Below are 22,396 nucleotides of genomic sequence, written 5' to 3' on the forward strand. Positions count from 1 at the left end.
TTCTTCCCACTGCATCCTGAAGATTTTGCACAAGCTTAGTAACTAATAACTAGCACTTGTTTTGCAAGCAAAAAACCTATACTGTTTGATATTTAGAGGCATACACAGAAAAGTATAGCACTTTAATAGCTAATTACCTTTTACAATCAGTGAAATTAAGCAAATAATATGCTGGAGTGTAAGATAATTATAAAGCATCCAGAGTGCTATGTAAACAAGAGAATGAGCTGCAAATCAGTATGCTCACACATTTTTAGATGAAAAAAATCTGTTTTTCTCTCTACCAGCTCTAAGTTTAAATAATTAATTGCCTGAGATTGTGAGAGGATCAAGTCCAGAAGCATTGATCTTCATATGTATATTGGGCATCACTCAGCAATGGTAATATATTTTTTATCAATTAATAATCAGCTTTTTCCTTCTATATTTAATACTAGTAGCTGGCATAGTTCCCTCTAAGCTGAGCAGTGAGCAATCGCTCACTTAAAAATCATCATCAACTCAGAGTTTTCCAAACCTGCCCAGAAGCCGAGAGGGAAATTTTATTATTATTTCTGTGCCGCCCAGTCCCGAAGGGACTGTCGCTCAGACACTATACTTTTCCGCTCACCCCAAAAAAAATTTAGAGAGAACACTGGTAGCTGGGTTACCTGTTCTTTGCTATGAAAGTATGTGATCAGGCTTGATAAATTGACACTAAAAGCCTGAAAATTAACGAGTACTTAAGATTGGGCTTGATAAATTTCCCCAGACCTCTCCTGAGTGAAGGAGTGGAATGCCTGGCAAATTGAACTGAGGTAATGAAATACGAGGAGACAACAGGTAGTTGCAACAGGGTTCTTTTCAGGTAGGGAACTTCTAACTCCTTAGCATCAGAGAGTGTTAATAATAATATAAGAAATTATTATTATTATTAATTAGATTTGTATGCCGCCTTTCTCCAAAGACTCGGGGCGGTTCACAGGATACAATGTAAACAATAGAGCAACAAATCTAATCAATTAAGAATTACAAACTAAAAACACAATACAGTAAAATCAATTAGCCAATTTATTCACAACAACACATTTCATTTATTAAACGGGGTGGGGGGTGAGGGCTTGATCTAATTGCCCCATGCGTGGTGACAGAGTCTTAAGACTCTTCTGAAAGGGGAGGAGAGTGTGGGCAGTACGAATCTGATTCCGAGGGTTGGGGCCGCCATTGACAAGGCTCTTCCCCTAGGCTCCGCCAGACGACATTGTCTGGTCAATTCTGTGGGACCTAACCGGTCGCTGGGATTCATGTGGCAGAGGTTTTTGGTGATCTAAAATTACTCATTCCTGACTTGTGATATAATCAAATAGAAGAATACTGCTGGGTATTTGTTTTTATTCTTTGAAGAGGTCTGTTATGCGCCTTCTCACATAGACCTCCCAGCTTATTTTGTTTTGATATTTTAAATGAAAGCAATCAACTGATCACTTAAGCAAAAAGTTTGAGCTGGATTTTTTTGAGTACAAAAGTCTAACTGAAATGGAATATTGATCATCAGTCTTGAGGAACTGAGGACATGATACAACTGAGAAAGCTTTGCAAATATAGTATTAAAAATAATATATTTTTCTTATTTAGAAAAAATACTTTTCTTTGCTTTTGGAGTTTATTTTATGACAAGGTAGACACTCAAACACGAAGTGCAGATAGCTCTCAACTTACAACTTACTACTTATAATTGAGCCCATTTAACTGAGACATTTATTGAGTTTCGCTCTATTTTACTATCTTACTTGTCACAGTAGTTAAGTTAATCACTGCATATGGCAATTGCACTTAGACTTATATACTGCTTTACAGTCCTCTCTAAGCAGTTTACAGAGCTAGCCTATTGCCCCCAAGGGAGGCTGAGTCAACCTGGAACTTGGTGAGATTCAATCTGCCAAATTGCCAAATTGCTGGCAGCCAGTAGCCTGCAGTACTGCACTCTAACCACTGTGCCACTGAGGATCATAAGTTGATAAGTTAATAACTCAGTTGTTAAGTGAATCTGGCTTTTCCATCGACTTTATGAGAAGGTCACAAAAGATTATTATTATTATTATTATTATTATTATTATTATTATTATTTAATTAGATTTGTATGCCGCCCCTCTCCGAGGACTTGGAGCGGCTCACAACAACAATAGATACAATAAAATACAAATTCAATATAAACTATATTAAAAACCCCATTACTTATAAAAAACTAACAACTCTAAAACAATCAATCTCATATGTTCAGTCAGGTAAGGGGAGAAATCAATCCTCCCATGCTTGGCGGTATAGATGGGTCTTCAACATCTTATGGAAGGCAAGGAGTGTGGGGGCAATTCGAATCTCTGGGGGGAGTTGATTCCAGAGGGTTGGGGCCGCCACAGAGAAGGCTCTTCCCCTAGGTCCCGCCAGACAACATTGTTTAGTCGACGGGGCCCGGAGAAGGTCGACTCTGTGGGACCAAATCGGCTGCTGGTATTTGTGCGGCAAAAGGTGGTCCCGTAGGTAAGATGATCACAGATGACCACAGCAGCAGTCATAAATATGAACCAGTTGCCAAGCATTTTAATTTAATGATCATGGGGATGCTGCAAGGGTGGTAATTGTGAAAAAATGATCATAAGGCACATTTTTCAGTGTCATCGTAACTTTGGTCACCAAACTGTTGTAAATCAAGGACCATCTTTACATTGAAATACTTTTATAGCCTTGCATAGTCCTTTATACTGATACATTTTTCCAAGAATGCCAGTAAAGAATTTTTCCATTTAGAAAATTCTTGTAGGTATAGTCAGCACATCCTGAGAATGCACTTACTTAGGATATAACATTCACTTCCAGTTTTCTGTTTAACAAAGATATAGCACAGTGATCTAAGAGATCTTGGCATCATGCCCTGAAGTAAAATATGAAATGTCAAGATTTTGTTCTTCTTAGTACAGCAATCTTGTACATGAAAGGGAATAGTAAAAGGATGAGGGGAAATTGCAAATTGAAAAAGCAGCTTTTGCAAACCATACTGTTAATATTTCTTTAGAGTTAGAACTGATATTACTTTATATGTAGTTACTTAAAGGGATTATACACTGTGACAGTCAGTCTGTTTGATTCCAGGAGAGGTTTTTTTTAATCAACATTTAAAAAAACAACAACAACAACAGGAAATTTCTCAGTGTTGTTATTACAGATAGCAAAGCTTTTCAGTTATTGAAAGCAATTGTCAACCACTCAAAGCAAAAAACCCTGGGTCTAAATGCAGCTTATGCATCTGATGAGCCAGGAAGTACCAAGCAGTCTAGTCAATGTTACCCAGGAAAAACAAGACAACTCTTTCTTCTATTACATTTTGCTTGATCAACAATGTCATCCTAAATTATGGTAGGGTCACATATCATCCTGATTATGTCCTTAATCCTTCATCATAGATTGTTTCTTGGTTCCTTCTGGCTTAATACTTTGTGACTACAATTTAGCTTCAGGTGTAACATTATTTTGAAGGTTGGTGGTCCTTGACGCTCTCCAGTGGCGGATTAAAGCTCACTGGGCCCTAAACACTGACAAATGTTGGTGCCCCCCTCTTTTGTACATGTTTTTTTTTCTTTCTCAACTTTGTGGTGCCCACTTTGGGCCTGGTGCCCTAAGCCCATGCTTAGTCTTCTTAATGCACCACTGGTACTCTTTGAGCTTTGTTATTTTCATGTAGACATTTCATTCCCCAAATTAAGTATGATCATCAGTGAAGTTTACCTAGTTTGGATAATGAAATGTCTGCAAGAAAACAACCAAGCTCAGAGGGTAGCAAGGATCCCACATTTCAATCCTGAGCTACAAATACTCTCCTTACTTTGCCTTACCTTGTTATTTCTTAAGCATATGCTAAAAATTCAAATGCAATATAGTATATTCAGTAGCATAAGATGCAAAAGGAGCTTTTTCTTTGAGTGAGGGATTATGGTAGATGGAGGGTTTTTTTAGAACACAATATGCCTGTAGGCACAGACAAAAAATACAGCTTCATAACCACTGTGTTTATAATGGGAGCATAACTGTGGGAAAAGCAGAACATGCTAGAATGGCCATGTGTTTATGAACACCAATAGCATTGCAACGTAATCTTCAATAGTTCTCATGTATTTTCATGTTTTTTAAACCCACATTTTGGTTCCTTTGTGTTGGATTAGCTTTATGTTGGATAGCTTCCTTTATGTTGAATTAGTCATGTATTGGATGTGGTTAAAAACATACAAAATAAATCAAATGTTCAGAAATAAAGAGACTGAAGTGTGAATTTCATACTTGTATTTTTTGGCACATTATCTTCTATTTACTTGATTCCTCAATCACTTCTAGCCAATATCCCTTCTTGTTAGCTTCAATCCTTTCTAGCCAGCAGTTTCACTGTGCAATAAAAAAACTCCATGGCTGGATTTTTCTTGACTTCCTTAAGTACTGAAGAGCTTTCTCTATAACTTTATTCTGGAAATGAAACTAACTGTACCTAAATTTCAAAAATATTGCACTCAAACTTTCTTGGTGTTCTTCTAAATTCCAAATTTTGTTGAACTGAAATTTTGAGAGATGAGGTTTTTAAAAAATTGTTCATGTTTTTGCACAATAAATTATACCAGGGGCCACAAACCTTGGTAACTTGAAGCCTGGAGGACTTCAACTCCCAGAACTTTCCAGCCAGCAAAGCTAAAAAGCAAAGCTGGCTGGGGAATTCTGGGAGCTTAAGTCCTCCAGTCTTCAAGTTGCCAAAGTTGAAGACCCCAGAAGTATACTATAGGTAAGCTAGTACGTTCATTTGAAATTGCTACCTTAACTATATAGGGTAGCAATTACATATTACAAGTGCAGTTTCAGTATCTTCATGAAAGCAAAGGTGGTGGTATCGGTGGGAATACCATTGACATAAATACGCTCAGCTTCATTTATTTCTGTAAAGGTTGGAAACAAGGATAAGTTCTATATCCTAATTAAGTTGCTGTTGAAATCCTGACTAATAAAGCATAAAAGCACCCCTATCCTTTAAAAGACAGTTAACTGCTAAATTCAGAATCTGGCAAAGGTGAATAATTAATCATTGAAATTGATAGGTTTTTGTTTGGAGACCTTTATTTTTTACTTTTTAATTAGCAAAATGATGGCTACAATATATAAATATATTAAGCAACAATATCCATTAAAACATCTCCACAATAAAATTTAATCTATAAAGCAGTAGTAAAAATGAAGATTTTTTTCTCAAATAATGTCAAAGTAGATAAATTTCCCAAATAATGTCAAAGTGGATAAATTTCAAACCAGATGTCACAAAACTACCCGCAAGGCAAATCTAATATTTATCTTTTATCAAATGGCATTAATTCCAGAAGTTGATAAGTACAATTCCAACATCTCTCACTAATTTCCAACATTTGCGTCTAAATAGCAACTTGCTGCCTAGTATGCTCCTTCAAAGCTTTCTGTTGGAGCCAAAGTTTTTATTCTACTTGTTTCCACTAGGAGAAAAGAGAGAGGGCATTTTCATAAATAATTCTCTCTCTGCAATCCTTAATTCAGCATCTCCCATGTTCCAGAAAAGTAGGGGAAAATGACCACTTCTTCTGTCCATCCAGAAGTAAAGAACTGTAAAATCAAGAATTTCCAAAAATTAAAGAAGTTTCTGTTACTAAACAACCCATACAATTGTCCTGTCTTTTTCAAGGACAAGACCTGGATAAAGTAGTCACATTATCTTAAAAACATATTGAGAATAGTACTACTAATAGTAGAATAATGGATATACTCAGGTCAGAGCAAAGAGCTACACAGATATATTTGGTTTGCCTGTAACTGAGTACAGCATATGAAATAGGGTGTGTTTTGCTTTCCTATTTTTTTCTGCATACTGATATGTGGCTTTAACCCTCTTAAATTGCAATCCTAGCCCTATTTGTCTGATAATTTCACTCATTATAATTTTTACTGAACAGAAATTAATATTAATGGAACATTTAGAATTAGGATGTAGAATAACAGTTGGAAGAGACCTTAGAAGTCTTCATCCCCTGCGTAGGCAGGAAACCCTACACAACGTCAGACAAATGGTTATCCAACATCTTCTTTAAAACTTCCAGTGTTGGAGCATTCACAACTTCTGGAGGTAAGTTATTCCACTGATTAATTCTTCTATCAGGAAATTTCTCCTTAGTTCTAAGTTGCTTCTCTCCTTGATTAGTTTCCACCCATTGCTTCTTGTCTTACATTCAGGTGATTTGGAGAATAGCTTCACACACTCTTCTTTGTGGAAGCCCCTGAGATATTGGAACACTCCTTTAATGTTTCCCCTAGTCCTTCTTTTAATTTAACTAGACATATCATGTCCCTGCAACCATTCTTCATGTTTTAGCCTTCAATCTCCTAATAATCTTTGTTGCTCTTCTCTCCACTCTTTCTAGAGTCTCAACATCCTTTTTACATCATGGCGGCCAAAACTGGATGCAGTATTCCAAGTGTGGCCTTACCAAGGCATTATAAAGTGGTATTAACATTTTAAGTGATCTTCATTCTATCCCTGTTTATGTAGCCTATAACTGTGTTGGCTATTTTGCAGCTGCTGTACACTGCTGGCTCATATTTAAATGGTTGTCCACTAGGACTCCAAGTTACTATTGTTGAGCAAGGTACCACATCTACTGTACCTGTGCATCTTGTTTTTCTTTCCTAAATGTAGAACCTTACTTTTTTTAGCATTGAATTTCATTTTGTTAGATAGTGACTAATGTTCAAGTTTGTCAAGCTCCTTCAGTATCTTAAGCCTATATTCTGGAGTTTTGGTTATCCCTGCCAGTTTGGTGTCATTAGCATATTTGATGAGTTTCCCATCGTTTTTAAAAATTATTTTCATTAGGTTATTTACATTTAAAAAAGGAAATGTAATACAAAAAACAAGGGGGGGGACCACAAAAAAACAAAAGACAAAAACATTAAAAAACACACAAACAACTATACAATGTAATCTCTTTCAGGTTCCTACCGAACAGGAATATAAAAAATAATATAATAACAGTATTAAGTATCCTAGAATATTATGAAACCAACCCAGGGAAATCTGCAGCACTCATATTCCTCGATTCAGAGAAGGCTTTTGATAACTTAAATTGGGAATTTCTTATAAAAAAATTAATTAGGATTAATTTTGGAGAAAAATATATCAGAACAATTCAAACAATATACTCAAATCACAGAGCACAAATTATCATTAATGGAGAAATTTCAGACAGTTTTAAAATATAAAAAGGATTTTGACAAGGTTATCCACTATCCCGCTTGCTATTTATCTTATTATTAGAAACTTTATTACAGCAAATCTGTGAAAACAACAAAATTTAAAGTCTTAGAATTAGAGAACAAAAATTCAAGCTACAGGTATTTGAGGATGATTTGGTTTTCAATATAGAGGAACCTCTTGAAATAGGATCAATACTCCTGAAAGAAACCAACAAATTTGGAAATGTAGCAGGTTTAAAAATAAATAAACAGAAAACCAAGATAATAACAAAAAAATTAATAACAACACAAAATCAAACATTAGAAGAGAGTCTAGGAATTCAAACTGTGAGGAAAGTAAAATACTGTACATAGGGATAATGTTAACATCAAAATGTACAATAATTAAAAAAGACTATGGAACTATTTAAACAAAGAGAAAGGAAATTAGAGAAATGGAATAAACTACTTAATTGGAAGAATTTTAACAATTAAAATGTTTGTTCTATAACAAATCCTATACTTTTTATTTATTTATTGTATTTATTAATTGGATTTATATGCCGCCCCTCTCTGAACAATGCCAGTTTCCAAACAATACCTATTAAATTAGACAAAAAATATTTTGATCAATGAATTCCCCATCTATCTCCTTGTCCAAGTCATTGATGAAGATGTTGAAGAGTGGTAGGCCTAAAACAGAGCTTTGGGGTACTCCACTGTATACTTCCCTTCATGTAGATGCAGTTCCATTGAGGACTACACGTTGAGCGCAGTTGGTCAGCCAGTTATGAATCCATCTGGTGGTTTTATGTATAATACCAAGTTATAAATGCAACATTACCACTGTACCATTGAACTGAATTTATGATACTGTCATGCAAGAATTCTATATTAGTTTGAAAACAGCTCCAACACACTGGCAACATGTGCAAAGGGCATATTTAGGTCATCTCTGGCTCAATGTGTGCCTGACACCACCACAAAGCAAGACTTTAAAAATGCTGCATTTCTGTGAAGTTTGTTGATAACATGTTTCATTATTTGTAAGAACACTTGCCTGTTCTGCCCCTTGCCCTTCAGCTTCTCTAACAGTTCTTTTCAGGAGAAATTAGAGGACATGCTCAGATTTCATATAGTCTAAAAATCAAACATATATGCAATGTAAAACAAGGATATGGATTGTAGTTGAGAAGTGGGTGGAAAAGCATACAATACTAGTACAGGCAGTTCAAATCCTACTACTAGTCGCTTAATGATAATTATAATGGACCCCACCCCCTAAGCTACTTATGAACTATTTTCAAATTACGATGCCTGCACACAAATCCTGTGGTCATGTGACTGCATTTTGGGCAGTTGGCAATTGAATCACCTTTATGGACATTTGCAGCATCCTGTAGTCATGTAATCAGTTTTTTCAGGTGGTTTTTTTTTTTTGCCAGTTTCCAGCTTTTAATTCTGATTTCCAGGAAAACAAAGGCTTGGGAAATATTGAGTACAATGGGTTTGCTTAAAAACTGTGATGTTCAGTTAATAAACCCTGTAAAAATGTTGAAAATTGGGTCTCGTCAAGTGATGCTCAATTTATTTATTTATTTATTGGATTTGTATGCCGCCCCTCTCCGTAGACTTTACGAATTTAAAGGCTTAGAGTTGTACGGTAATTCCAGACTCAATTATAGTTGAATGTCAACTGTAGAGAGTTGATTAGACACTTCCTTAAAAGGAAGCCAGAGCAGAAAACTAACTATAATTGCAATAAAGCTAACTTGGAGAAAGTTAGAAGAGTTGATAGGAAAAGAAGAAAATGAGTCAATTGGCATGCATAAAAGACAGATGATTTCTGGCTCTTACAATAAACTATGAGTTGTAAATACAAGCATATCTTTTTTCCTTAGCTTTAAATAGAAGCAACCTAAATCCAGATGAACTGTTCATACAGTGTTATCTTTAAATAAATTTGTCATAGCTTTTAAACAATTTATCCTTTGGGATATATGACAAAATACATTACTCTCCCTATTTTCAAGTTCCTGCACTACCAAGAGAAGAAACAGAAAGAGACAAATTTTAAGACAGACATCTTTTGGGGATGGTGACAGATTATAAACTATATTTATTTGTTCCCAACATAAGCTGAGGAAACTCTGCCATTCAAAACATACATGATTCCGTCATAGCAGATGTAAGCAATTTATTTTCTTCTTGTGCAAAGCAGAAGTGAGGGAAGATTTCTTTATTCAGGACATATGCTAATTTGAACAGAGCGCTGATTAATTTATTCTTCATTTTCAGCTTTATGAGCACAATACAATAGTTATGAATGATCAAGGTGCTTTTGAAGAACTTAGAAATAAAATCATGTGGTGTCTTAGGTACGTCAGCATTGTTTAAAGTTTGATTAATTGCTGTTTGGCAGATCTTTTTTCAGACTAAACAGCAAACGTTTTAATAACTATCCTGTCCTTTTCAAATGTACCCTCTGTTCACCAAGTCAACCAGTAACCTATTCGATTAAATCCCAGAATTCCTGAGCCAGCTATGTTGAAGTCCACAAGTCATAAAAGGCCATGGTTCCCTACCCCTACATTAGATCATTCTGCATATTAGCTGGCATTAACATTCTTTCTTGCCTTGGTTCCTTTCACTGAACAAACCCACAGCTCATCTGTTTTTTTTTTTCTGCAAGTCTGCAGAAAACTACGGATTTATTCACAACTGACTGATCTTGACCTCTGCTTTCACCTTCTCTAATCAGCATTTTGTCCAAACTCCTTTACAACTGGCTGCACATTTGCAGGCTCTGATTCTTGAGACTTGGGTGTAACTATATGTCAAACAGCAACATACTATCCTGTCTTTATACAGGCGAAAGATAAACATGAAAATATATAAAGGAAAAGGAAGGAAAGGGAAAGAAATTCAGGAAGCAATAAAAAGAAAAGTACTTAAAAAGAAGTGACTTTGGATTTTTAACAGCAATTACATTTAGTATCTCTTCTCTTTAAAATTATATTACATGGTTTCCTTTTCTTCCATTATCAACCCTTTTTAATCATAAATACCTTTTTTTAAATTCTATTTTCAACATTTTGGGGCACACTCTTCTGCTGGGCACATACAATCATAATTAATTTTAAACTGGTGTTTTAATATTCCTGTATTAAAACCAAATTGACAGAAATAATACAGATCTCACAGAAATAACAAGAAAACATAAAATTCACAAATGTTGGAGCAAATACAGCATTTACAATTTCCTCTTATTAGTTTACATTCATTTTCTAGCTGATTTTTCATTTCTCTTTAATTATAATTATTTTCCTGTTTATTTGTATATTCCTCCTTTGGAATAGTAAATGGATGTTAGCTGAGTGCTAAGGGCAACAGTCTATAATGGCTCGGCAACCGTAAACACTCAAAAGAGCCATTTGGCCCCGTTTCCCACAGAAAACAAAACACTGGGAGCCGCAAAACCTGGATAGGCATGGCCAACTTGATTCACTCCCACCAAGTCACATGTCCCCCCCCAGCCACGCCTACCCAGTTTTTGTGGCTCTCTAGGTTTACTTTTCTATGGGAAATAGGTATCCCTCTCTTCCTCTTCCCATCCTTCTCCTTCTTTATCTCCCTATCCCCCTTCCTCCCTCTCATTTCTTTCTCTCCCTCTTCCCCATCTCTTTCTCCCTCTCTTTCCTCTTCACTCTCCCCTTTTCTCTTTCTCTGCTGAGGAATGATTAGCATCCATGGTGGTGGCTTCTCTTCGGGCGATCTCTTCCCCCTCTTGCGACCCCCTGGCTTTCTTTGGAGATGCTGGGAGGGTGCGGCCAAATGGAGAGACCCTCAAGTGAGTGCCAAAGTGCAGCAAAGGTGCGCAGGAGAGCATAAACTCCAACCCAAAGCAGCAGGAAGCAAAGTTTGCCTTACGTGGAAATGTGCCATGAACAACAGGGCGGCTTCTCTCCTACACTAAGGCTCCAGCCATCTCCTTGCCATGTCCCATCCCCACCGCATGAAAGAACAGGAGGGGGAGGCTTCCGGAGCCTTAGTGCAGGAGCGAAGTGACCCTGCACTTTGCAGCACATATGTGCGTTCCCTGCTGCTTCGGATTGGAGCTTGCACCCTCCATGCTGAACCAAAATGTTCAGGGGGTGGGACATGGCAAAGCCATGGCAAGGCCATGGCTGCAGCTTTCGTGCACAAGAGAAGCCGTGTCTTTTTGTGTCCTGTTAAGACCCTCAAGCAAGCATCCACCCACCCACCCTGTACATGCTTATTACTGTGCTTTGCCGTTCGTTTGAAGGTCTCCCCACACATGCATAATCTCCCGGTCCCACCAAAGCTGGCCAGGAGGTTGTGGCTGGCTGCTGCTGGCCCATTCCCTTTCCAACATTTACTCCATCCAGATCCTATCCCCACCCTTGTGTTAGTGAGCTGGCATTGGTCATGGCCGGGCCAGGCCAGTGTCTTGGGGCAGAGAGCAGGTTATACATTTCCCCAAGCGACTGAGACATGCTCAGCACCAACAAGGGCCAGGAAAAGCTCCATAAGAGTGAGGGGCTGGAGAAACAGTCCCAGCCACTTATCTATTCCGCGCTGTCGCCCTTACCTTCTCAGGTCAAGTGAGAGAGGGGAAGGAGGGGAGGATGAGGCAGCCAGTGATGGGATAAGGAGCCACAACAAAGGGCTCAAAGAGCCGCATGCAATTCTGGAGCCACAGGTTGCCAACCCCTGGTCTATAATCTGTCACTGAGATATTCAGCAATCACACAGATCATTTTTTACTACAAAATATTCTTTATTACACAAATAATATACCAAGATTTCTTATTCATGTCTCTTTTAAACCCCCTTCCTATATATTTCTAGATAACTGCTCATTTCTGTTTTTATTTTTAAGTCCTACAGAGTTTGTAATCTTATAGCTTCCTTTCTCTACCCAAACTCCTCTTTTCAATCATTGCTGCCTATTTATCTGTTAACAGTTTATTTATTCTTTAGCTGATTTACAGCTTAGTTCCTAGACTTCAATTACTTCATTTTTCAAATTATTATGGCTTCTTTCTTTCCTCCCTTGCATGTCTCTGGTTTTGCTTTTTCCAGATTCTCCTTCCAAGTGCCTGAGATCACTTGAAAAAGAACTGAATTGAACTGAACTTTATTTGGCCAAGTATGATTTGACACACAAGGAATTTATCTGCGGCACAGTTGTTTTCTGTATACATGCAAAGAAAGAGTAATAATAACAATACCAATAAAAGGGATAGTAAGGAAAATATGGATAATAATGCTATAGCCATACACCATGAGTAAATGTATATAGATTAGACCAGTGTTTCCCAACCTTGGCAACTTGAAGATATCTGGACTTGGAAGTTGAAGTCCAAATATCTTCAAGTTGCCAAGGTTGGGAAACACTGAATTAGACAGTATTGTGAAAATTTGGTGTTCAGCAGAGGGCACAAGGAAAGAAAATGTCCCTGTGCCTAATTATTTGGCATGCAATGCCCTATAGCAGTGATGGCGAACTTATGGCACGCGTGCCACAGGTGGCATACAGAGTCATATCTGCCAGCACACAAGCTATTGCCCTAGCTCAGCTCCAGCATGCATGTGCACGCCAGCCAGTTGAAGGGAAGCCTCTGGAGCCTGGGGACGGCGAAAAACAGGCCTACCAGGCACACCAGAAGTTGGGAAATGGGTCGTTTCCAGCCTCCAGAGGGCTCCAGGAAGCAGGATGTGCTGTTTTCACCCTCACTAGGCATTGGACTATAGGTGTGGGCATTCACGCATGTGCAATAGCGCACGCATATGCACTTTGGCACCCAAAGAAAAAAAGGTTCACCATCACTGCCCTATAGTATTACTCTGAGGAGTTGAAAGAGTTTTTGACCAGGATGTTAGGGTTCTGGATATATTTGGCAAATAAAGTCACAAAATCTGAACCACCTCTTATTTATCAGTAATTATGCAGCGCATTTTGGAATTATCAAACATTTTTCAGGCAAATATGCAGTTACAATAAGTCTTGATGTGACTACGGCATAGATTATTGTAATGGACTAAAGTAGTATAAAATGCTTTTGATCATTCTTGCAAGTGCTTCTTTGGTTAGCCCTTATAGATTAAAGTCATTACCCGGCATACTTGGTCCTTTGGGAGAAGTGCAAAATCAGGGCAATGGCTGGTAAAGCAGGCTATCACTATTTTATATGCATTTTAATGGTTGCGGGCCAGATGAGCATGGATGTGCACTCCCTTTTTGGCATTTGGTGCCGAAAAATGTTTGCCATCACTGGGCTAGACGATGGCTAAAATGATGATGACTATATGTGTATCTTGCATTCATATATATGTATGTATATATCTGTATGTTTATAAAAATGTATGAATGAATGCAAGATCCATTTCCATGGAAATTAACCTGATGGGAATGAGGCTTTAGCAAATGAAGCAGAAGAATGAGTAAGTGGGCTCCAGTAAGGAACTAGATGGAAACTGAATAGTAGAAAGGTTTCCTTTCAAAGAGATGAAGGAGTTTGCTTTTGGCAAACTGCTAATATTAGCTGCACAATAATCTACAAGATAAATTGCAATTGGAAATTGGTATGGATAGTGGCCAATAGTTGTCTCTGTTCTGTTGCTTTTTAAAAAACTGACCAGTATTTTTTAACCTGGAAAATAACAGTGTTTTTTCTAACTTCAGGCAAATATGCTGGAAATGTCTGTAAGTGGTAGGATTATATAATAGTTTCTTAGTCTGATATGGTTATATAGGAAAAAGAGGCTATTTAATTTTAACAAACTTGAATAACCTTTTATGGGTGTACATATGATGCAAAGATAAATGGCATTTATAATATTTAACAACAAAAAGACATGGGAAAATAATCTAAAATAAAATTAAACCACACATTTTATCTACATCAGTGGTCACCAACCAGTGATCCATGAGAAAAGTTTGGTGGTCTGCAAAAAATTTTTTTTTGCATTTTTTATATTGCACTAAATACTATATCTTTTTTTAAAAATGTGTTCCACAGGATTTAAAATTATGATTTCAGTGGTCCATGAGGTCTGAAAGGTTGGTGGCCTCTGATCTACACATTAAGAATCAAATGCCTTTAAAAATTAAAACAAATGAGCCTTCACTGAAAGTAACATTATGCATCAGAATATGTACCAGTTGTCAAAAATATCCATGATATGAGATGGGAGTTCATTTACTGCAGATCTACACACTTCTCAAAATTCTTACTCAAATGTCCCAGAATTCAATTTGGATTCAGAATGAAGGAAAACTAACATGGGAAAATACTTCATAGCCAGTGCTTTTAGCTTTCCTTCTTAAGGCGACCTATTCCATTGGGGTCAGATATTCAGATTTTTTCATTGTTTTGAAGCTACAGATCCAACTGTAGCTCTCTGTTTCTACTGCCTCATTAATACCTACTTAAACAACGAATGAAACAAGCTCTTGTTTACAAATACCAATTGCTCCTTTTGGTATACAGCCTTCATAGATCCCAAAATCATGAGCAAAGGGTGCCATGAATCGACACCTGGAGCCAACATATACCAGATTTTGAGTATTAACAAGGATACATGTACATTTCCTAGGTTCATCAATACTAACACTTGTGCTTTTCACATAATCACCTGTAATCTTCCTAAATAAAAAATACAATCCAAACCTGCTCTGGTGCAACAAAAATTTAAACAATTTTGCATTTTTCATTTTCGCTTACTGTCACAAGAAAAACCCACTACAATTTCCTGTATGGAAATATTCCCATTACTCATTATGAGGTGAACTAAAATTTGCCTTGCTTCATACCTAAAATGAATGCTGCTACAAGTCAGGGATTCTTTTTTTAAAAGATAAGATTCTACTAAAGCAGCTTTTAACCATCTGAGAGGGTAACAATCTTCAGCTTGCAATCAGTTTAAATAAAATTCTCAGCATATAAATGTTAAAATATTCTGAGAATTCTTTTGTATAAGTCTGCAATTTTGAAGAAAAACAATTATTTTCTTTGGTGAGAAGTACATCAAAGTCTGGCAAAGTGCTGTTTTAACTGATTAATAAGTTTTTGAGAGTCAACATGCTCTGGAAAAATTTCTTTGGACTTCTGAGCTTCTACATAGCTTCTTTGGAGATCTCCAGCCTGCAGAAAAGCAAATATACCAAATGATATACTAAGAGACTTATATGTTAAAATTTCATATAATGATTCACTTTTAAAATATTTATATTCTAACATATATAGTATGTTTCCTTGTCCTGCCTTCTGCCACCAACAGGCAATTAGGCCCCCCTCATTCCTGATCCCATAAGGCAGTGTTTCCCAACCGGTGTGCCGTGGCACACTAGTGTGCCGCGAGACACAGTCAGGTGTGCCACCAAGCTCCAGCTGGGCGGGGCGCTGCCGGTGCCTCCGAGCTCCCACTCGCAGCTGTCCCCCGGTTCCTGCCCGCTGCCGCGGTTTCTGGCGCTCTCCCGCTGGGCCCCAAAGAAGGAAGGCAGGAAAAAGGAGAGCGAGTGGGAGCTCGGAGGCACCGGCAGCGCCCCGCCCAGCTGGAGTTTCCTGGCGTCGGCGGCAAGTGTCCTTTGGGCCCGGCGGGAGGGCACTGGCGGTGGGAGCGGGAGCGTGCCGGCTGCAGCGGCCCCAGGCGGTCGTGGGGAGATGGGGGCGGCGAGAGGGAGCATCAGCGCCACCCCTCTACGAGCAGCAAGACCCTCAGCGACGGGGCACGCCGTTTGCCTTTCGGCTCCGTCGCTGAGGCTTTTGCTGCTCGTGGAAGGGAAGGCGCCGATGCCCAAAGCCTCAGCGACGTTTGGCTGCCGGGGGGGTGGGGAGGAGAAAATCCTCCCCCCCGCTCCAGGAGCAGCAAAAGCCTAAGGGACGGATCGCGCCGTTTCCCTTTCGGCTCCGTCGCTGAGGCTTTTGCTGCTCCTGGAGGGGGGGTTGGCGGTGCCGATGCCAAATGCTTTCCCTCCGCGGTGGGGGGTGGAGGGCAGCCGCAGTCAGCCCCAGGAGACAAAGAGGGAATGAGAGAAAGGAAAGAGACAGAAAGGGAGGGAGAGAAAGAACAAGTGAGAGATAGAAAGGATAGAGAGAAAGGGAATGAGAGAAAGGAAAGAGAGAGAAAGGGAGGGAGAGAAGGAATGAGGGAAAAAGGGAGGAAGAGAGAGAAATTAGAAACATGAGAGAGAAAAGGGGGAAAGACAGGAGAAGTACCCAGAAATGAGACAGTACAGTAGTATAAATTTCAGGAGGGATGATTGATGATTGACTGTACAGGTATTTATAAGGGGATGTTACATGGGATTGTATATATGAGGGGGTTATTTATGTATGTATGTATGTATGTATGTATGTATGTATGTATGTATGTATGTATGTATGTATTTATTTATTTATTTGTGTCATTTTGGTTGGTGGTGTGCCCCAGGATTTTATAAATGTAAAAAATGTGCCGCGGCTCAAAAAAGGTTGAAAATCACTGCCATAAGGGATAGGCGTCCCAGTTATTGAAGAATTACCACATGAACCACTATAGTAGAAGTATTGTGGGAGGAGAAGTTGTCCAAATCCACATGGATGTTTGAAAGTCTGTTACATCATTATGTTGGAGAAGTAACATCTCATTAAAAAACCTTCACCCAGCTGGCAGCACTTTGTAAAGACCCCTTTCCAGGGTTACAGAAGACAGTTAATGGCTTTGAAGGCAGAATAGGACTCTACACCACAACGGCAGATAAAGTAGCAAAACCATCTTCTAGGTCATGGGTAGGTAAAGTTGGCTCTTCTATGACTTGTGGACTTCAGCTCCCAGAATTCCTGAGCCAATCATGCTAGATGAAGAATTCTGGGAGTTGAAGTCCATGTCATAGAAGAGCCAAATTTGCCTACCCCTGTTCAAGGAGAAGGGAAACTCTAATTCCAAACCTCCACTGCCTTGCGGCTATATCCATTATTAGAAAAAGGCTTCAGGAATACAGTGTTCCCTCGATTTTTGCGGGTTTGAACTTCGCGAAATGTCTATACCACGGTTTTTCAAAAGTATTAATTTAAAAATACTTCGCGGGTTTTTCCCCTATACCACGGTTTTCCCCGCCCGATGACGTCATATGTCATCGCCAAACCTTCGTCTGCCTTCAATAAGTATTTTTTTAATAAACTTTAATAAATAAACATGGTGAGAAATACTCTAAATGGTTGCTAAGGGAATGGAAAATTGCAATTTAGAATATCTCCGAGACCGCCTCCTGCCGCACGAATCCCAGCGATCGATTTGGTCCCACAGAGTGGGCCTTCTCCAGGTCCCGTCAACTAAACAATGTCGGTTGGCGGGTCCCAGGGGAAGAGCTTTCTCTGTGGTGGCCCCGACTCTCTGGAATCAACTCCCCCCGGAGATTAGAACTGCCCCTACCCTCCTTGCCTTCCGTAAAGCTCTTAAAACCCACCTTTGCCGTCAGGCATGGGGGAACTGAAACATCTCCCCCCGGGCATGTACAATTTATGTATGGTATGTTTGTGTGTGTGTCTGTTAGTATATTGGGGTTCTTTTAAACTTTTTCTTTTTAAATATTTAAACTATTTGGATTTGTTATGATTGTTTATGCCATGTTGTGAGCCGCCCTGAGTTCGCGGAGAGGGGCGGCATACAAATCTGAATAATAAATAAATAATAAATAATGTAGGGGTTTAAAGTGTTAAGGGAAGGCCTGTGATACTGTTTATAGCCAAAAATAGTGTATTTACTTCCGCATCTCTACTTCACGGAAATTCGACTTTCGCGGGCAGTCTCGGAACGCATCCCCCACGAAAATCGAGGGAACACTGTAAACCTTGAGGCAAAATCCGGAGCTGGAATTCCAGAAGCAATTCGTGACTGTGTACAGCCACGTTCTGATAACTCCTGCAATGCAGCTGGAACCAATCATATCGGCTGTGCTGTTCCGTTGGATTATTTCCCGTGATGTGGAGAGGGGGGAATCTGCTGCTTGGGTAACTGTCTATCCTCCATATTAACCTACCCATGCCTCTGTCTGACTGCATATGCACTGATTGTATATAGAGCCTGCTCCAGTGTGCGCAATCTTAACAAACAGTTGCTATGAGCTGCTCTTAACAAAGTCCAAAAGGCCAGCAGATGTGCAAATGACTATTGGTTGCAGCTTTGCTCTTGGATCCAGATAGCAGCTGTCACAAGTAACATCAAAGGAACGTATTATGGTATCAAGCAGGCCTTAGGACCAGCACAGAAGAAATTTGCCCCTTTGAAGTGTGCTATAGGCGATGTTATCCAGGACCAAACGCAGCAAATGGCACGCTGGGTGCAGCACTACTCTGAGTTATATTTCTTCTATCTCTGTTGGAGGGAAGGTGGAGTATTACAGGACATGAAAGATGCAAATATCATCATACTGTATAAGAACAAAGATGACAGGGGCGACTGTAACAACTACTGCAATATCTCTCTTCTTAGTGTGGTAGGGAAGCTGCTTGCAAAAGATCTCTTATATCCTTGACCTCTGATCATTCAGCTTCGAGGTTAAAGATGCAGCATGGCCTACTCCATTTTGAGGAGACACTTATTCAGCAGGCTGAGGCAAAGTCTCAGAATGGAGGGACAGGGGGCAGAGGGGCAGAAAGGCAGAGCACAGAATGGATCTGTCTTCAGTGTGGAAGAGATTGCCACTCTTGGATTGGCCTTTTTAGCCACTTTAGATGACGCTCTAGGAACTCTTTCCAGAGCACAATACCATAGTCTTTTGAGATTGAAGGTTGCCAATGATGATGATGATAGTAAAAAATACAACCCTAGTTCATATCCTATTCATTTTGAACTCTAAGGCACTCTGCATGGGGTTGTCTTTTAACACAGTACAGATGCATGGACTGCTAGGTTGAGACTGGAACAAATATTTCAGATGAGCAAATTATAAAAGACTTCTGCAGTAAAAGTTTAATTTGTGAATTTATTGCTTTCCCCCCCTCCTTTCCAACCTAGTTTCCTTTTTGTCAAATCTTCTCAGTACATCAGATTTTGTCTTTCATTTATAAACTAATTTAAGGATGGAACCAGTCTTCCATCCTCCCAAGGTGGATAAAATGAGGACTCAGATTGTTGGGGCCAATATGCTGATTCTGTAAACCACTTAGAGAGGGCTGTAAAAGCACTATGAGGCAGTATATAAGTCTAAATGCTACTGCTATTAACTTATTTCCAGGAAAATTTCAGGACAAAAATACTTAAGATATACAAACATATGAAAAAAGGGTGACTACATTACCTTTTCAGACAAAACAGCAAAATTGAAATGTGGCTCATACATATGAGGTGCTATTGATGAGGCCGTCTGCAGAAACACTTTTGCCTAAAACATAGAAACCGTGAACTAAAGCATGCTAGCTGGAAATTCTGGAAATTTATATCCACTCATTTTAAAGTTGCCAAGTTGAGGAGCACTGCAATTAATTTGTTCATACGGTAGATATCCAAAGAGCAAATCTTAAACATTAAAAGTATGCGGAGAAATTCATAATTACATAAATTTCATTTTTCAACAGTGTTTTTGGCTTGGGCATGGTACCCAATGCTACAAATACAATTTTAATGACTTTCAAGACTCTGACTTTGGATTTACTTTACCATAATGCACTCTATACGCAACTCTTTTTCTTGGAGGACTGATTTGGGCTTTACAGCTAACATATTTTTACAGTGTTTGTAACATAATAGACTCAATAAGGATAGGTTAAATTTCTTTCTCCTCCATATTATATTGGCCATTCTGGTTTACCAGAATTTAATCTTCCAAATAGCAAAATATTTGTGGTGTTTCAGCCAAAACGGTTCTATGTCAGACTGATCACAGAATCAGAAAATATTTCTGATTCAGAGGATAAAGATCTGAAAACACTCATTACAACTGTATTGGTATAGCCTATAGGCAGAATTGTAATTCTGTGGAATATTCTACAGCTGCAACACTACATTTTGTACATATCAACTTTAAAGAAACCTCCTACCTCACCGTGGATAGGTTAAAAGCATTTGTATAGTTGTTTTTCCTATCATTGATGCAGCTTATGAGATTTCATTACTATGGTCCTCATCCACCTCAAAAACCATTATTCCTAAAATACATTAGCTATAGAAACTGAAATACCTACCTTCCTTTAAATTTGATACTAACCTGCTCAATGTGACCTTTTTGCATTTCCAACACAGCCAAGTTATTATAGGATTCTGCATGGTCATTGTTGTTAGCCAAAGTCAATTTGAAACATTGATGAGCCAAATTTTTATCACCTATTCCCTGAGAAGTCAAACACAGAATATGTCCATAGTTTCTATATACCAGGTAATTTTTCCCTATTCAGATATTACAAATCTGGGAAGGAAATATAGTTGTATGTGTTACTCTTGCTTCCTCTTAGTCCTAAAATGATTGAATTGGGAGTATCAAAAAGAGAGTGTAAAGATGTTCCATACAATGGGAATGTAATTTTGGCAAGATTTGTGACCACATGGGGTTTTTAAAACAACATTTAGAGTTAGTGCTTCCATTCAAACCTTTTCTGTAAAAAAAAAGTGGAAATGGAACTAAATTCTTCTATTTTTATTTATTTTTCAAAATTATACTGCTGCTCATTTCACAAAACAAATGACTCCTAATTTTACCATTGTAGAAAACAGTGTTTTATTATCTGGAATTTTTATTGGATTGAGTAGAATCCAGTAAATTAAATTTATTAAATTTCTTGAAAGCATAAGAAAGGAGGCAATATCATTTTCAATTTAAATGGAAGGTATTTGACAAAATTATCAAATGATCAACCAGCCAACGTCCAACATACGCTTGAGGTATATCTTTAGGGCCCTCCTAGCATCAAGGGTGTGCCACTGTCTCTCTAATGAGTGCGAAGGTTGGAGCAAAAATTAGGGAGGACGATCTCCTGGACTTTAGGAGTTTATTTTTGGCACAGACGTACTGTCTAGCCAGAGGATTACTCAATCAGAATGAAATATACCAATATCCTCCCAGACAGACAAAGCTGCAAGTTCTGAGATCCTTCGAGTGGAGGTAATCGCCACCAGAAACGGTACTTTAACAGGTAAGGTGGTGAAGCGAAGTCCTCAAGGGCCTCAAAGGAGTACCTTCGAAAGGTCCCAGGCCAGGTACCGAGGCACAGAGGCTGCAATGTGCTGGGTTGATCCAAACAGCCTGGAATAGGTTTAAAACAAGAGCATGTGGAGGCTGAAAACACGATGTGCGAAGACCGAAAATGGCTGAATGGTGGGCAGGGCTTCAGCAACATTCGGTGTATAAGACACCCAAATATTCACCCTCTTTTTGATGGGGAGTGTGTTTTATACTCTGAAAAATATGGTATTTCCTTTGGCTGCATTTTGTTTATTTACATCATTTGTAATCCTCATATTTTCTTCCCTTTTGTGGTACTGTCATCATGCCTCTCTGATGGTTGCAGGATGTCTTTGAATGAGCAGGGCCAGCATTTTTTTGCCCTTTTAGTGAGTTTTGGGAGCTGCAATAAAATGTCATTACTTGTACTGCAGATTACTTGTCCTTGAGAAATATCTTCCAATCTTTACTAATTTTTTAATTAGTAAAGTGAATTCAGTAAATTATATGAATTTTATCAGATTAGTATTACAATCCTTGTTAGCCTACTTTCATTTTTCAATCTTTCACTCTAATGATCAATACACAGAAATTAGATATATATTTTACAAGGAAGTTTTCAGATGTCACTTTATCTTAGATTTAATTGAACTAAGACTTCCTCTCAAAGGCTGTTTCTCCATGAGAAGTCTTACCCTTGAAATGTACATGCTGTGAAAGTTTTGTTTGGAAAATCTTCAGGCAAGCTACATCAGTCTTCCTTATAGCAACATACTGTATAAGAACCCTCCATTGAGACTTTCTACCTTCTTCATGAGGAAATAAATGTATTGTGATTTACGGCATGCAAAAATATTTCTTTTTGCATCTTTCTGATAGTTGATAAGTAGTTTATAGCTTTCTGGGCTATAATCTAATCATTTCTGCATAAATATTTCATCAAAGTATTGTTAACAAGCATTACTCTTA

General features: G+C 38.5%; 1 protein-coding gene across 3 annotated transcripts in view; it reads right to left on the reverse strand.

Moving 5' to 3' along the window:
- Positions 1-5,112: 5,112 nt before the first annotated feature.
- The window catches only part of TTC8 (tetratricopeptide repeat domain 8), a 38,684-nt gene continuing 21,400 nt past the window's right edge, over positions 5,113-22,396 (reverse strand). Inside the window, exons 12-16 of one of the 3 annotated variants that reach the window (XR_011559257.1) lie at positions 20,477-20,599; positions 19,571-19,654; positions 15,104-15,434; positions 8,324-8,403; positions 5,113-5,640 (exon numbers count right to left, since the gene is read on the reverse strand). Coding sequence is in view for 1 of the 3 variants with exons in the window: in XM_070753753.1 (XP_070609854.1) it covers positions 15,318-15,434; positions 19,571-19,654; positions 20,477-20,599 (324 nt within the window). In the remaining 2 variants the exon portion in view is untranslated. Of the gene's footprint in view, positions 5,641-8,323; positions 8,404-14,056; positions 15,435-19,570; positions 19,655-20,476; positions 20,600-22,396 lie in introns of those variants that run through there. The other 2 variants (XR_011559256.1, XM_070753753.1) reach the window with 2 other exon arrangements.

The sequence above is a fragment of the Erythrolamprus reginae genome, chromosome 1 (assembly GCF_031021105.1).
Source record: "Erythrolamprus reginae isolate rEryReg1 chromosome 1, rEryReg1.hap1, whole genome shotgun sequence".
Taxonomy (NCBI): Eukaryota; Metazoa; Chordata; class Lepidosauria; order Squamata; family Dipsadidae; genus Erythrolamprus; species Erythrolamprus reginae.